This window comes from Carassius auratus, chromosome 28 (assembly GCF_003368295.1).
Source record: "Carassius auratus strain Wakin chromosome 28, ASM336829v1, whole genome shotgun sequence".
NCBI lineage: Eukaryota > Metazoa > Chordata > Actinopteri > Cypriniformes > Cyprinidae > Carassius > Carassius auratus.
In genome coordinates, this window is record NC_039270.1 from 23,871,093 (window position 1) to 23,889,281 (window position 18,189).

The 18,189-nt window shown below is 40.0% G+C and overlaps 2 gene segments (V, D, J or C); both read left to right on the top strand.

Annotated features, from left to right (window-relative positions):
- The first annotated feature begins 9,229 nt into the window (after window positions 1-9,229).
- Window positions 9,230-9,750, top strand: LOC113047286 (Ig heavy chain V region 5A-like). The segment is given in 2 exon segments: window positions 9,230-9,337; window positions 9,429-9,750. Coding segments are annotated over 2 exon segments (351 nt in total).
- A 1,568-nt stretch (window positions 9,751-11,318) lies between these two features.
- On the top strand, window positions 11,319-11,847 carry LOC113047283 (Ig heavy chain V region 5A-like). The segment is given in 2 exon segments: window positions 11,319-11,377; window positions 11,462-11,847. Coding segments are annotated over 2 exon segments (402 nt in total).
- The last annotated feature ends 6,342 nt before the right edge of the window (window positions 11,848-18,189 follow it).

Consider the following 18,189-nt stretch of genomic DNA (forward strand, 5'->3'; position numbering starts at 1 on the left):
CATTGACGTATTGTCGAAGTTCCCTTCGAAAGGGAACATCTTCATACTGACATTACAGTATTTATCATGCTTTTTCCTTGAACTGATATTCAATGATCTTCATCAACACAACAATTTCCTAATAAAATAATCAAAACTATTAGATAAAATAAATAAGCACTATAATCAGAAAGTCAACAGAAAGTCAGTAAAATCCCTTATATTTTGCATCATTTTCATCCCATTAGAAGAGAGCAAAGTTTTACTGTTGTCTCAGTAGTTTCAGCACGGTTTGATCAGCATTGAGGGTTTGATCGTCAGATCTGTGTCAGTAAATGAACTGAAGTGTTTATTCTGTCTGTGTGATGTGAGTCAGGAGGTCTATAAGAGATGTGAGCCGCCTGCTTAAATACCAACAGACTGCAGTAATCTATCAAGTGAATTTATACTGTCAGACAATTTTCTGCAATTTCATATTTGATAATATTGATATTTCATATTAAGACAAAAAGCAATTATATTAAAAACCATTAAACAACATAGAATGAAAAGAAATGCAACACAAAGATGGCATTTATTTAATTATAGCAAAATAATGGTCTGTTTGTATAGATCAAACATTAACCACAAAAATCTTTATCTGGTCCAAATATGTGTCAGCATTTTATATAATCAGTTCTGTGATTTGAATATGCAAATCAGCTTACTTCTTTAAATGTGACAGTTCATCTTTGTGATCTGAACAGACATCTGAACTCTGGAAACTAAGGCTATCTTTCTGGTTTAAACTTAACATACACCATGCTTAAAAAGTGTATTTTATTTGTACTTCTGAACGTTTTACCACGTAAGTCACCACAAACTGTAACAATATACTTTACGTTACATAAAAAAATGTAACAATATACTTTCTTTACATGTTATATTGTTTCTTTTTCCACAGGTTGTGACTGTCAGACATTCACTCAGTCTGAAGCAGTGGTTAAAAAACCAGGAGAGTCTCACAAACTTACATGTACAATAACTGGATTTACTTTCAGCGGTCTTTATTTACACTGGATCAGACAGAGCCCTGGAAAAGGACTGGAGTGGATTGCATATATCAGCACAGCTAGTTCTCCAATCTCCTATTCTCAGTCAGTTCAGGGCAGGTTCACAGTGTCCAGAGATGATTCCAGCAGTCAACTGTATCTACAGATGAACAGCCTCAAGACTGAAGACACTGCTGTGTATTACTGCGCTAGAGAGTCACAGTGAATGAGTTCAGTGTCAAAGCAATACAAAAACTACTTCCTCATTCACATATGGTGATGAATATTGACTGATCAACCGCATTCCATCACATAGAAATATTCAATTATAATCACATTCTACCTTTGTTAGGTTGTAATTAAAAATGTAAAATTTCACGTGTTTCCAATACAACACTGATTCTGTGTGTTCACAGAGCTGTGATTGATTTACTCATGTAAACTGTGAAATGATGTGATCTGTTCTCAGCCGTTCTTTAACCTGCAGTGGCTCTTGACCTGAACCACATGTTACTGAACCACATTCAAGATGACAAATGCATCAAACAATTACTAACTAAACAGTATCACGTGAGCAGGAGGACTGTTGTTATCAGTAGAGTACAGCTGAGATTCGGATGTAGGTATGAATATCCATGTTATCACAGCTGTGATAATATTCACAACAAAACAGTTTTATACAACAGTTTGATTAATATTAAGTTGATATTGAGTAATTTGACTTTTAGACACAGTGTTGCCAGTTAATCGCTCTGTCAACTAAAACAACTCCTAAGGAAGTCAAGGCAAAATAAACCACCGCTTCTTTGTGAAACAATTACTTCCTGAATCCTGAATAATTCAGGAGGGTTTTTGAATGAATCAGTTTGATAAATGACTCAAATATTCACTCAAAAAGTCACTTGTCACTACTAACTGTCATAACAATTTACCCTGGAGACAGAGTCACTGCAAAATCCCCACCAGTTAATGCACAGACTCATTCTGGAACAAGAAAACAGAAAAATCAAATACAAAGAACGGTACGTTACTGTATAATTTGAATGATCAAACCCCCAAAATATAAAAAATATATTTATTTATATTTTGAAAGCATGAAATCACTCTTACAGTGAATGAACATAAATCTTCTTTAAACAGTGCGCATGGTTAAATGTTACAGTGATTACTTTAATTAAATACTTATTTAAAATTAAGTTCATCGTATTATGCCACGTAATCTCAGAATTCATGTTGTTTGAGTTTATGGTCACCAGGTTTGATGACAGTTGTATACACAAAAAAAAAATGCTTGGTTGTTTTTTCAACCCAAATGCTGGGTTGAGACTGCTGGGTAGGATGTTGGGTTGTTTTAACCCAAGTTTGGTTTGAAAATTGGGCATTGATCATAACCCAGTGGTGCTCGGTTGGGAACACCAATGTGAAAGAGAGTATGCACGTCATGTTAAGAATGTAAGTAAACTTCATTATTCCATTATGCTATATTTTTTTTTTTACTAAGACTAAAATAATGTTTGTTTTTGTAGATGTTGAAAGCCAGAGACATGATAACTTCATTCTTTTGAGACTGATGTTAATTATTTTTAGAAAATAAAGGTTTCTGTTGTGTCCTGCCTGTTTACGTCACATTTTGATGCAACAACAGAATGATTACATGTTTATATTTTATTTAAACCATTGATTTCCCTTTTAACTTTGCAGAACCCAAAGTAACTTTGGAATTAAGGACACAGAAGCCTGCTTGTTTGAAGAGGAGGCGGTGTTCTCAGCTTCTTCTGAAGAGAGGGAAAGACAGTTTAAGGCAAGTGAACTTCATAATTTCAAGTTATCTGTTTTTTTAAATTTATTTAAATTTATTAATTAATTTATTTATTTTTTAACTAATAGTAAAAGAATGTTTGCTTTTGTAGATGTTGGGACATAGGACAGCATCATTCTTTTGAGATTTATGTAAGTTGTTTTTAGAAAATAAATATTTCTGTTGTCTCTTGCCTGTTTAATTCACATTTTGATAAAACAACAGTGTGATTAAATGCTTAAATTTCATGAAAGCTTGCTGTATGTGTTTTTCATGGCAGAACTGAAATCATCTTTGGAGTTGTTCAGTTCAATTCAAGTTTTTTTGTATAGCGCTTTTTACGATACAAATCATTGCAAAGCAACTTTACAGAAAATTCAGTTTCTAGTAGCTTATCAGTGGAGACTGTCAGGTGAAAAGAAAATTAATTTTCTAAAAAACGTAAAAAAGACGTAGTCAACCAGATTATGAACACTATTAACAACAATTATTATATGATGCAGTCACACTTGTAGCAATATTTGTAAGTTCTGTTTGTTGATTCAGGGTTAGCATCATCTGAGGTCCTCTGAGAGGTTTGCATCATCTCTTCTCAGGTTTTCTGGATCCAGACTGGAGCTTGTGTAATCCTAGCAAAACAGAGAAACAAATAGAGACATAATTAGCATAGCTGCTGTTCCAACCAAGTGAAATTAATTAGTTTAACCCAAGATAAAGAATAATAATGCGCATTTGATCAGATACAACTGCAGTCACAAATTATGAGATGCATTATTCGAATGATTGGCAAAGGAGATGTGTTTTTTATCTAGATTTAAACAGAGTGTGTCTGAACCCCGAACATTATTAGGAAAGCTATTCCAGACTTTGGGAGCCAAATGCGAAAAAGCTCTACCTCCTTTAATGGACTTTGCTATCCTAGGAACTACCGAAATTCAGCATTTTGTGACCTTAGGGAGCGTGTCGGATTGTAGCGTGGTATAAGTTAGGTATGCAGGAGCTAAACCATTAAGGGCGTTATAGGTAAGTAATGATAATTTGTAACTGATACCGAACTTAATAGGTAGCCACTGTTAGACTGTAGAGGAAGTATCAGTACATCCGTCTAGTTGCAAATTGTAATCCAAGAGATTCTGTGTACTGTTTTTAGGTACAATAAGTAATATCTCTGTCTTATCCAATTTAATAGGAGACAATTATTGGTCATACAGTATTTTACATTTTTAAAACACTCTGTTAGCTTACATAATTTAGAAGTTTCATCTGGTCTCGTTGAGTAGTAACAGTGGAAACTAATCCTGTATTTTCTAATATTATTACCAAGGGGCAACATATATATTGAAAATAGCAGAGGACCTAGCACAGATCCTTGTGGCACTCCATATGTTAGGGTGATAAATAAGATGATTCCCAATTTAAATAAACAAAATGGTAGCGAATACCTTGAATACCTGTATAGTTTTGTAAATGATCTATGGTGTCAGACGCAGCACAAAGATCAAGTAAAACTAGCAATGAGATGCAGCCTTGATCTAATTCAAGAAGCAAGTCATTTGTAATTTAAACAAACGCAGTTTCTGTGCTATGGTGGGGCTTGAAACCTGACTGAAATTCTTCATACATATAATTTTTTTTTTTTGCAGGCAGGAGGGCAAATGAGCAGACACAACTTTCTCAAAAATTGTATACATAAATGGATGATTTGAAATAGGCCTATAATTTGCCAGTTCACAAGGATCTAGTTGTGTTTTCTTAAGCCTAAGTAGTTACTGGACAAACAACTACCATTTTTCTCCAAAATGACACACATTTCAGATAAGATGTTTTGTCACATAACAAAGGATGCCTTGAATGTCATGAAAATGACAATAACAATTTTTTTTTTACCAAAAATGCAGTTACTGCCTTTTTGCTTTGTAGGGCAGTATAGCTGGACATACTGTTTTTCCACGCAATTCTAAAATCTTCCAAGTTAGTTTTTCTTAATTTGACTCAAGACTACGAGTTTCTTTCTTGAGAGAGTGAGTATTAATGTTATACCATGGCACAGTATGTTTTTAACCTTTTCAGTTTGATGGAGGCAACAGCTTATAATGTATTAGAGAAGACAGTGCCCATGTTGCCAGTCTTTTCATTAAGTTCATGTGTGTTTATAGGTACACAGAGCAGTTGAGATAAATCAGGCAGGTTATTAGTGAATCTATCTTTGGTGGCCGGGACAATAATTCTGCTCAGATGGTAATGCAGAGCCATATAGTTAATATCAGTGATACGCAGCATGCACAATACAAGAAAATAGTCGGTAACATCATCACTTTGAGGTACGATATCTAAATCAGTAAGATCGATTCCATGCGATATAATTAAATCTAGTGAATGATTGAAACAATGAGTGGGCCCAGTTACATTTTGCTTGACTCCAAAAGAGTTTATTAGGTCATTAAACACAAGTCCTAATGCATCAGATGATTATCACTTTATCAACAGTTACCAAAAGGTCTGAGAGGAAATCTGCAAATTCTTTTAGGAATTCTGTATACACAGTACCCAGAGCAAGAGACACAATATATTTCTTTTGCATATTTGAGAGTGTAACATTAAGCAATATTCTGCAATTTCATATTTTATAATAATTTTATTCTAATTTCATATAAAAAGCAATTATATTAAAAACCATTAAACAACATAGAATAAAAAGTAATGCAACACAAAGATATATCTCTAAAAATAAAGCAATTCAAATGAGTTAAACCTGTATCCTGTTTTCTGGGTAACACTGAGAATATCACTATATATTGTTGCAACACCTCCGCCACGACCAGTCTGACGTGGCTCATGCTTATAACAGTAGTTTGGTGGAGTAGACTCATTTAGACCAATATAATAATTTGGTTTTAACCAGGTTTCAGTCAAGCATAGTATATCAAAACTATTATCTGAGATCATTTCATTTACAATAACTGCTTTGGGTGTGAGTGATCTAATGTTTATGAGCCAAAATGTTAAGATTTTTTTTTTGCAAATTTTTTTTTCATTTTTTTTTCTGGTTTAATCATGATAAGATTTTTTCTAGATCCTAGATTAAATTTATATTTTGACCTCACTATTCAGGGAACAGACACAGTCTTAATAGATTGGACAGAGCAAGTACTTCTATCATTTGGAACAAAAGTCATAATAATAGTTATTTGAGAATTGGCTTGCTATAGTCATATGGAGTAAAGTTTCCTGGAGATGTTGTCAGAGAGCAGCTCCGCTCCGACTCTGCTGGGGTGCAAGCCATCAGCACGAAAAGATTAAACAAATAGTATAAACAAATATAAAGTAAACAAATAGCTGTTGCTGTTCTTTACACCATGACAATAACAATTCATTTAAAGCAATAAAACTTTTTGTGTCCTCGTCGATACGTGGGCAGTGTCCTGACACGATGATTGTCGGCGCTGTGGGTGATGACTTAGCAACGAAGGACATAAAATTAAGAGAATATAAAATATATATTTTTTTGTGTTCCAAAAAATTAAGCAGAGTTTGTATTGGTCTGGAACAACATGGGGGAGAGTACATTTTCATTTTTAGGTGAAATAACCCTTTAAAGAGCAGCACTCCACGTACATGAGAATATATGAGTGAATGTCATGACTGTTTTAATGTTCAGTAAAGAAGTAGTTTTCTGAAAGCAATATATTTATTCAAAACAATATCTAATGCCCTCACACTAGTGCTGCCATTATAGCATTCTGGAGCGCTGTGGACCGAGACATTAAACATGAAACAGATTATTTACCTGTCCTTAAGTGTGTGAAATACACCTCTATCTGAAAATGGATAGTTTGATTAAATGTTTTATTTTTTCAAAATGTCTTTCTCTTTTAAGGCCACTGATGAAGAACAGGCGGTGACTGGGATGAATGCTGGTCAAAGAAGAACGTCCTTTCCTCTAAAATGACGCAGCAGTGGTTTTAAAGGAGGACACTGCCCTGGATGATGTAGAAGATGTCACATACTCTTCTGATGGGGCTTCATCATGACTACATCAGAATTCTGAAGAGCTCATGAAAAAATTGACAGTGATGCATGATCTGTATTCATGGACTATGAAACAAACTGTAAGTGTATAATTTGTAAAAACACAAATGTCCAAATGCTTGTTCGGTGGTTATTTAGTAGAAGAGTTTACACTGTCATTCATACAACATGCTCACATTCTTCACACACACATTCATCTGTTAAATGTTATTATATCAGTGTTAATTTTGGTGGTTTATTTGTGAACTGTCATGCCAGAATAGTTCATAAAAGAACTTAACTAATTGTACATTCATTGTATAATAGTGATTTTGTATATTTTTATACAATATATAAAATTTACCAATAAAAGTCAAATTTGATCTTAAAAGTTATATTCAACAAATGTTCATGCTTTATTGTGAACTCTGTAGCTGTTAATGCCATACTTTTCTGCATTTTTTCTGAGATGCATTTTACTTTTTGACTGTTTTCTCGTTTTTAATAAATATTTACCTTTTTATAGTTATTATTTGTGTGTAAAAGTGATTTTAAAATGAGCAAGATTTGTAGGTTTAACACCTCAATTTGGATTAATTTTAGCCTGGCAATGTAGTAATTTTAAACCATAAAAAAGGTTCGTCCCTTTTTGACCCAGCGATGGGTTGTCAAAATAACCCAAATTGGGTTGTTTTTCAACCCAGCAGTTTGTAGAGTGTATGTTCACTGGGAGTTACATTGTCAAAGTAAATTTACAGACTTAACAAAACCATTCAGATATATAATACTGAAATATGCTGAATAGCATGCTAAATATTTCTCCACAAAAGCAGCTTGTTCTCATTCGTCTCAAACCATGATCTCTTCATCTCTCTGGTTGTTGCAGCTGCTGGCAGCTGTTTCTCAGCTGAAGTCTTCATACTTCTTTAGAGATGCTTCATGTGGCCTTCAGGTGCCTTACTGTGCCCAGAAATGGACAAATGCCTGATTAAACTATCAGTAACATGCAATAACATTTACAGTTACTTCTTTTTCTGAGAATTAAAAAATAAAAATAAACTACTGTAGGCCTAAACAGAACATGTGAGCTGCGTCAATCGTGCATAAATAAAATTAGTGCATTAAAATGATTTTGGTGTTAAACTCATTATTATGGCATTCATTTTGATAGCCCTACTAGAAATAAAATACATTTTAACCAAAGTAAAATAAAAATAGAAAAAAGTACACTTTTTTACAGCTAGTCCACATTTCTGAATTAAACGCCCTATATGTTTTAATATAAGCAATACATTTTTATTTTTTTTTGTGTTTAGCTTGTGTTTACATTTTTTTTATTACTTACAGTCACAATGTCTCAAACTGTTTCACTTTTAAATAATGTCAAGGACAATGTGATGCATGTGAAGTTCATTAGCTCTGTATGATTATGTAAATCTCCTGTTGCATATTTAAACAGCAGGCATGAGTCAGTTTACACATTCATCTGATCACTAGAGGGAGTGAAGAATCACTTCAGTTCAGGCAAACTGTGCTGAGAAACAAACCATGATCTCTTCATCTTTAGTGCTGCTTCTGGCAGTCATATCCTGTAAGTTTAGTCTATTTTCTGTGTGATACATCATTTTGTTGATCAAAAGATTGTGATCTCTTACTAACAGGTATTATTTGATTTGATACAGGTATTGATTCAAATGAACTCACTCAGCCTGAGTCTCTGACTGTCCGTCCTGATGCCACTCTCACTATCAACTGTAAAGTCTCATATTCAGTTACAAGCTATTATACAGGCTGGATTCGTCAACCTGCAGGAAAAGCTCTGGAGTGGATTGGAATCATCTGGAGTGGTGGAAGCACAGACACAAGGATTCTCTGAAAAGCAAGTTCAGTATCAGCAGAGACACTTCCAGTAACAAATAACACTGCAAGGAAACAATATGCGAGCTGAAGACACAGCTGTGTATTATTGTGCCAGACGTACACAGTGACAGACTCCAACAGACTCCCTGTACAAAAACATTGTCATATCACAAATTAAGTCTTTCTGACAATTTTCCAAAGTCTAATCACTAAAAATAAATTTAACCTAAATAAAGAAACCAATAAAACTCAACAATCATAATTGTTTTTGCAGTACTTCACCCTTGCTATTTGCTAGCTATTTACAATATGTGGAAGATATGATTTATAGGACATATTGTTATTTAACTGTAGCCTTGATTACTTCAAACTGTTTACATTTCTGTTCATTGACTCTATCCCTGAAAATAATGACCTCAATAAATTCAAAACTGAAAGCTTTTTAAATAATGTCCAGGACAGTGTGATGCATGTGAAGTTCATTAAGCTCTGTATGATTATGTAAATCTCCTGTTGCATATTTAAACTGCAGACATGAGTCAGTTTACACATTCATCTGATCACTAGAGGGAGTGAAGAATCACTTCAGTTCAGTCAAACTGTGCTGAGAAACAAACAATGATCTCTTCATCTTTAGTGCTGCTTCTGGCAGTCATATCCTGTAAGTTTAGTCTGTTTTCTGTTTGATAGATCATTTTGTTGATTACAAGATCATGATCTCTTATTAACAGGTATTATTTGATTTGATACAGGTATTGATTCATATGAACTCACTCAGCCTGAGTCTCTGACTGTCCGTCCTGATGCCACTCTCACTATCAACTGTAAAGTCTCATATTCAGTTACAAGTGAGGAAACAGGCTGGATTCGTCAACCTGCAGGAAAAGCTCTGGAGTGGATTGGAGTCATCTGGAGTAATGGAGTCTTGTACTACAAGGATTCCCTGAAAAGCAAGTTCAGTATTAGCAGAGACACTTCCAGTAACACAATAACACTGCAAGGAAAGAATATGCGAGCTGAAGACACAGCTGTGTATTATTGTGCCAAAGAAACACAGTGACAGACGCCTACAGACTCCCTGTACAAAAAAACCATAATCATATCACAAATTAAGTGTTTCTGACAATTTTCCAAAGTCTAATCACTAAAAATAAATTTAACCTAAATAAAGAAACCAATAAAACTCAACAATCATAATTGTTTTTGCAGTACTTCACCCCTGCTATTTGCTAGCTATTTACAATATGTGGAAGATATGATTTATAGGACATATTGTTATTTAACAGTAGCCTTGATTACTTCATAAGCATCACAGTAATATTTGGATCTACTGAATAAACATTAAAAAGTGCATGACATTTACTGAAGAGTTCAGAGAACAGTAATTCACAGATTTGAGAAAGTCCCAGAACTACGGAAATTGTTAAAATGTAAAAAAATATAGAACTTGTGAGCATTCGTATTCAAGTATGTTTGAAAAAATATATAGATATAATGTAAAAAAAAAAAAAAAAAAAAAGAAACACGAAAGATAATGGAAATTAAATGACAAAATATTATGGTAATTTATTTGGTAAGTGTTCTCACTAACAGTGGCTTATTTTTTTATTATTAAAGCTCCACCCACATGTAAATGATATTACAGACAGTATTTCTACCAGCAGTGTTCAATGAGATTGTAGAAGTTAACCTTCCTGCATCATTTGAAATGGCAGACATTTCATTCTTATTTTTTCTCCTGATGTGCTTTACTAGAATGTATAGACAGTCTGTTTGTCTGTGTAATAATATTTAATTCTGGCTTCAGATTTCATTAATAGATTAATAGATGTACTGTATATATGATAATGCTGACAGGCCATTATATATTTTTGTTTTAGGTGTTAACGGCCAGAGCTTGGAGTCCATCCCATCAAGTCCTGTCACCAAAAAAGCCTGGAGAAACTCTGAATCTCTCGTGTAAAGGATCTGGATTTGATTTTGGACAGTACGGCATGCACTGGATCAGACAGTCAGCAGGACAAACATTCATCTGGATGGGGGTTATCTGGTATGACGCCAGTAAAACAGTGTATGCTAAAAGTGTAGAGGGACGAATAGAGATCACTAGAGACAATTCAAACAGCATGGTGTACCTGAAACTCTCTGGTCTGACAACAGTAGATACAGCTGTATATTACTGTGCAGGATACACACAATGATGTAGAAGAGCACTGAGCTGTACAAAAACAGGCCAGGGAGGAAAATGAGATTAAAAATAATAAAATAATAACAACAGTAACAGCAGATGGCGCTGCAGCACAAGACAACTCTGAGCCAAAGAAACAGACCAAAGACATCTTATCCTAGAGGATGATATACTGGCCAATATTGACCTATATTTACCTAGAATATAAGCTATTTAAATGTCATGATTGCTGATACATATGAATGACCTTAAGTGAATATATAAGAAAAAACAAATATCAAGTTGATTTAAATGTGTTATATTGTTAATGTCACAGAGGTCAATGCTGTCTTCTGAAAGAAAATAAATGTAGATACTCATTTACTGGGTTGCATATGCAGAATTGTATGCAAATATTGTCCCTCCTCCTCTTTATTTGAGTTTTAAGATGAAAAGAAGCAGCTTGTTCTTACTCGTCTCAAACCATGATTTCTTCATCTCTCTGGTTGTTGCTGCTGCTGGCAGCTGTTTCTCGTAAGTCTTTAATGCTTCTTTAGAGATACTTCATATAAAAACACTCATGGTTGTACATAATACTGACCATATTTTCCCCCTCAGGTGTCCACTGTGTTGAACTGTCCCAGACTGATTCTATGGTCTTAAGTCCTGGTCAGGTTTTGACACTGTCCTGTAAACTCTCTGGATATACAGTGTCTGACAGCAGCTACTGCACTGGCTTCATTCGGCAGCCTGCAGGAAAAGCTCTGGAATGGTTTGGGATGATATGTGGTGATGGTAACACATATTACAGTGATAAACTGAAAAGTAGATTTCAAGTCACCAGAGATTCTTCCAGCAACACAGTGACTCTTCAAGGACAGAATATGCAGACTGAGGACACATCTGTGTATTACTGCGCCAGACTCACAGTGACACAGAGCAGCTACTGTCTTGTTCAAAAACCACTCTAACACTCGGCACACAAATAAACAGCTTTATGCTATCCTCACTAATACTAATTACTGATTCAGTTCAGATGCAGTTTAAATACTCATAAATGCTCATTAAATATTCATAAAAATTACCCAAATATTAGTGTACTTTCTTTATAAAAAATGTACAATATTGTTAAGTAATAAAGTTATAAAATATAATTATTTTTCATTATTTCAGATAGTGAAGTCTATTTTTATGGTTTAAAAATCTTTCACACAGTCTAGATATTATTAAATGAAAAAATCCAAATGAATCTCTTTTATAATAATGCTAGCTAGTTATAAATGTTGGTATTGTCATAGTAAATAGTAGTTTTGTAGTTTAATAGTTAGAATGTTATAAGTTAATTTGACGAATGAGCAAATCATTTAAATCAAATCTGATTAAAGTTTAAGTTGTACCACAAAATCTACTGGAACCTGCAACCTGGAAAAGCACTGGTGTGGATGGGCCGTATTTGGAGTAGCGGACAAGGACAAGACTATGCCAAAAGTTTTAAGGGATGAATAGAAATTAGATATAGTTAAAGAAAACATGGTGTATCTCAAACTGTCTGACTGACAGAAGAGGACTCAGCTGTGTATTTCTGTGCAAGACAAGCACAGTGTTGAACAAATAAACTTGTGGTGTAAAACTGCAGTTCTCATCTGTCACGAGATAAAATTAATATCACAAACATTATAGTTTATATTAGGCTTGGAGTGAATAAAAACTAAATAAAGACTCTAGCTTTAAATATTTTAATCAAACATCGAATGATCAGATCAATGTAATGGATATTAATAAGTGCTGGATTCTGGTTATCCTCTGTGTAAGTGTAAACGATAATCTCAGTAATCTTTCATCATTTCCTCATTATGCATATTCAAAAAAGTCTATGACAGGCTGCAAGTATTAATATCCCGCTGAACTGAATGAAGCTGTAGAGTCATAAACATTCACAAGATGAAGAATATACCCGCATTACTAATATTGTTCAACTTAAACTGTGAGTTAATAAAGTGTGTGAGACAGAGAGAAAGACAAGAGCCTTGAAATCACCAGAGATGAAAAGCATGATGTATCTGAAACTGTCTGGACTGACAGAAGAGGACTCACAGTGATACTAATGTATGTGGCAATGATTCAAAAACTGGTCTAGACACACTTTTACTGTAAAACTGCAGTTCTCTTCTGTATCAGTAGGTTACAGTCGAACACTAGAAGTTGTCCACTACACAGTGACACACAATCACAGAAACACAGCGACTCATACAGTCAAAATATTTGTTTTAAACTTTTCAAAACTTAAAAAGACAGTCAAGATTCATATTAATTTCACAAACACTCTTATTCACTCTAATAAATCTAATAAGTGTTATGAATCTTTAAATGCATGGAAACTATATAAGCTTTGTTTATGTGTGTACATACAATATAATGCACACATAAGGTCCCTTTTTCAGTCAAGTCTAGCGCTGGTTTAACACAAAAGTAAATTCATTCTGTAGCATAGCATCAAAGAGCTTTAACCATTTAATACTCTGTGTGTGAAAAGGTAAATGTCAGTTCCTCTTCAGGAACTCGAGCTGCGTCAAAAGCGCTTTGGGGAACGCGCCCAGCGTGCGCGACTCTGAATATCGTGTGAAATCAGACCAATGGAAGAGCGTGACGTCACCGGCGGAGTGACGTAAGCGACCAGGAAGCTATAAAAGCACGTGCCACGCAGCTGGCGTCAGCTTCGCGTCTCTCAGCAAGCGCTCTGTGTGTGATTGTCAAACTGTTTGTCTGTGAGTCTTATTTACTGTTGTCTGTCCAGTTTAAGAGCTCCTAGACAATGCCCAAAAGCAAGGCGAAAGTTAAACACTCTGGCGATTCCAAATCGCGTTTTAGGCTGTGTGTTCCTCCCTGCCCAAGATATATAATGGGTGGGGATACACACAACCTTTGCGTGGTTTGCCTGGGTTCGAAGCACGCTGAGTCGGCTCTCGAGGGGGCCGACTGCCCGCACTGTGAGCGTATGTCGGTGCGGATGCTTCGTTCCTGGAGGGCCCTCTTCGAGGAGGGGGCCTTCGCCAGCGTTCCCCGCGGTGCTGGTCCCGCTTCTGCTGAGGCAGAACGGCGGCTGCACTCGTGGGGTTCGCAAGTGGATCTGGTGGAGGGAATGGAGACGGGCCAGTCCCTATCTCCTTCCACTTCTGCCAGATCCGGCACCCAATCCCTAGAGTCGGAAGCACGCTCAGCGGTTCCTTCCACTCAGGGAGAGGGGTCGACGCTCCGCCTCTCTTCCTCCGAGGAGGAAGTTGATGTGGAGTCGCTCGACAGGGATTCGCCACCCCACTCGCCGCAGTATGAGGAGCTCTTGGAGGTGGTTACTCGCGCGGTGGCCAAGTTAAACATCGATTGGCCCACCGAGAAAGCAGCTGAACCGCAGAGAAGCAAGCTTGATGAACGCTTCCTGCGCGCGAGTCAGCCACCTCCCAGCCGGGGCCTGCCATTCTTTCCCGACCTGCACGATGAGATCTCCAGGTCGTGGAAACGCCCATTCTCGGCCCGCCTCTACATCCCCTCGTCAGACTACTATGGGAACGTAGTGGGGATGGGAGAGCGCGGTTATAGAGCGATGCCCCCGGTGGAACAGACGCTCGCGAGCTATCTGTCCCCCGGTGCGGCGTCGTCTCTAAAGGCCCCGGCGTTGCCCTCAAAGCCACTAAGAACAACATCAGCTTTGGTGGGCAAAGGGTATGCGGCAGCAGGTCAGGCTGGTGCGTGTCTGCACACCATGGCGGTGTTACAGGCGTACCAAGCCGATCTGCTCAAGGAGCTAGATGAGGGAGAGGAGATCAAGTCCCATGATATCTCAGAGCTAAGAAGGACCGCTGATCTCTCCCTCCGCGCCACCAAGGAGACCGCTCGAGCGATTGGGCGGTCCATGGCAGCTATGGTGGCCGCGGAGAGGCACTTATGGTTGACCCTGTCCGATATGAAAGAGCGGGAGAGGGTCTGCCTCATGGACGCCCCGATCCAGCCGACTGGCCTGTTCGGCGACACAGTCAATTCTGTCGTCGACAGGTTTCAGGAGGCCTGCAAGCAAGGGGCGGCGTTCCATAAGTTCCTCCCTCGTCGCTCCCTCGGGGCATCTGGGCGGGAGATGCCCCAGCCGCTCCCTAGCTCCTCGTACCGCGAGGCCCAGAAGCAGAGCGTCGCCTCTCGTGCTCCTCCGCGTCGGGAACGATAGTCTTGACGACGCTCTCGGCCGAGGACTTCCCAGCCCAAACAAGATCTCAGGGCGGTTATTGAAGCTAAGAAGTCCTCGGCCAAGAAACCCTGACGCCAACAACCCAGGGTTTCAGAGGGCAGCCTCTGCTGGGGTAGAGCGGTACACACCGCAGTACACGGTGCCCGTCTCCCCTCAGCGCCCTCTGGGGGCCGGTCTGCTAACCCTGCCAGTGATCCAGGGCGCAGCAGGTCCCAGCGAGCATCGCTCTCAGTATCTTCTGCCCGTGCGCGTAGCGGGGCTGAGACTTAGTAGATTATTTAGCAGCGTGGAAACTACTGCCAAATGTATCTCGATGGGTCCTGCACACAGTAGAAAAAGGCTACCGCATTCAGTTCGGCTCCGTGCCGCCAGTATTCAACGGGGTCGTTCAGACAGTAGTCGGCCTCAGGCAGGGTCTGGTTATGGAACAGGAAGTGAAAACCCTATTAGAGAAGGAGGCCATCGAGGTGGTCCCTCCTCAAGACAGGGAGTCCGGATTTTACAGCCGGTATTTCATAGTTCCCAAGAAGGATGGGGGGCTGCGTCCGATTATAGACTTGAGGGTCTTAAATCGTTCAGTTATGAGACTAAAATTCAGAATGGTCACAATCAAGCAAGTTGTAGCGCAGATCAGGTCCCAGGACTGGTTTGTCACGATAGATCTCAAAGACGCAAATTTTCATATATCCATCCTTCCACATCACAGGAAGTTTCTGAGGTTCGCTTTCGGGGGCGAAGCTTACCAATATCGAGTACTTCCCTTCGGCCTTGCACTCTCACCCCGCACGTTCACAAAATGTGTAGACGCGGCTCTGGTCCCCCTGCGCATGCAGGGCATCCGCATTCTCAACTATATCGACGATTGGTTGATCTTAGCTCAGTCAGAGCAGGCTGCGGTTCGGCATCAAGATGTCGTCCTCGCACATATGGGGGAGCTGGGTTTGAGACAACGCCAAGAAGAGTGTACTTTCTCCGGTTCAGAGAACCACCTATCTAGGCGTAGTATGGGATTCGACCACGATGCAGGCACGATTGTCCCCTGCTCGTATCGAGTCGATCCGCATCTCAGTCGAGAGAGTCAAAGAAGGCCAGTCACTCACTGTCAAACAATTTCAGAGATTGTTGGGTCTGATGGCAGCTGCGTCCAACGTGATACCTCTTGGCCTGCTGTACATGAGGCCCCTGCAGTGGTGGCTCAAGACCAAGGGATTTTCCCCGAGGGGCAATCTACTTCGCACTATCAAGGTCACGCGGCGCTGCCTACGTGCCTTAGATGTATGGAAGAAACCTTGGTTCGTGAAACAGGGCCCGGTGCTGGGAGCTCTTTGTCGCCGTGTAACGCTAGCGACAGATGCAACCCTCACTGGTTGGGGTGCAGTCATGAGTGGCCACCCTGCCCGTGGTCTGTGGAGCGATCGCCATCGAACATGGCATATCAATTGTCTAGAAATGCTAGCAGTTTTTCGTGCACTGAAGCACTTCCTCCCAGACCTAAGGGGTCACCATGTGTTGGTGCGCACCGACAACACATCGGTGGTCTCCTATATCAACCACCAGGGAGGTCTGCGTTCGCGCCCTTTGTACAAGCTGGCGCACCAGATCCTGGTGTGGTCCCAGAGCAAACTCCTCTCACTAAGAGCAGTATATATTCCTGGGAAACAAAATGTGGGAGCAGACATACTGTCGAGGCAGGGGCCGAGGCCCGGGGAATGGAAACTTCACCCACAAGTAGTGAAGCAGATATGGACAATATTTGGCAGGGCTCAAGTAGACCTATTTGCATCTCAAGAGACGTCTCAATGCCCCCTTTGGTTCTCTCTAGTTCATCCAGCTCCTCTGGGACTGGACGCTATGGTACAGACCTGGCCGAGGCTTCGTCTGTACGCATTTCCCCCTATTGCTCTGCTCCTGGGAGTTCTGGCGAGAGTGCGCCGGGACGGGGTCCGTCTGTTGTTAGTAGCCCCGTTCTGGCCGGGCCGAGTATGGTTCTCAGATCTAGTCTCGCTCCTCAACGGCTCTCCGTGGGAGATACCGATCAGGACAGACCTCCTCTCGCAGGCGCAGGGTACGATAATTCACCCTCGCCCGGAGTTGTGGAAGCTGTGGGTGTGGCCCCTGAGGGGGCACAACTTTTAGCAGCCGGTCTCTCAACCGAGGTTGGTGCAGAGACCGCCAGCTAGACCCAGCAAACTGCCCGATTGGTACAGTTCTGGAGTTTCTACAGGCTAGGCTCTCTGCAGGGTTGACCCACTCCACGCTGAAGGTTTACGTGGCGGCTATTGCGGCCTACCACGCCCTTCTCGATGGCCAGTCTTTGGGAAGACACCCCTTAGTTACACGTTTCCTCCGCGGTGCGCTGAGGCTGAAACCTCCAGTACGGTCCCGTATTCCCCCGTGGGACCTGGTTGTGGTGTTAGAGGCAATGTGCAGACCCCCATTTGAACCTATTCAAGATATCTCAGACAGACATCTTACACTTAAAACCTCCTTTCTGTTGGCTATCACCTCTCTGCGGAGAGTAGGAGACCTCCAGGCCCTCTCTGTGGCCCCTACTTATCTTGAATTTGCACCAGGCATGACTAAAGCGTTCATATACCCTCGAGCGGGATATGTTCCTAAGGTTCCCTCTGTTACACCACAACCTGTCGTACTGCAGGCCTTCTGTCCTCCTCCCTTTCGGGAGCCCGACCAGGCGAAGCTAAATTGTATGTGTCCAGTTAGAGCGCTGGACGCATACGTCCACAGAGCTGCCCTGTGGAGAAAGACCGATCAATTGCTTGTATGCTACGGTCCCCCCAAGAGGGGTTTTCCTGCTTCTAAGCAGACTATCAGTCGTTGGATAGTCGAGGCTATCAACGCTTCCTATGAGTCCTCTGGTCGTCCCCCGCTGTCGGGAGCCAAGGCTCACTCTACCCGGGGTATGGCGGCCTCCAAGGCCTTCTTAGCAGGTGTATCCATGCTGGACATCTGCAACGCTGCGGGATGGTCCACGCCCTCCACGTTTGTCAGATTCTATGGCCTAGACATGCCAGTCACTCCAGGCGCTTCAGTCCTCCTGACCTAAGCTGTGCTCTTCGGATACACACTAGGCAGGGGTTTGGTAGTCTGGCGG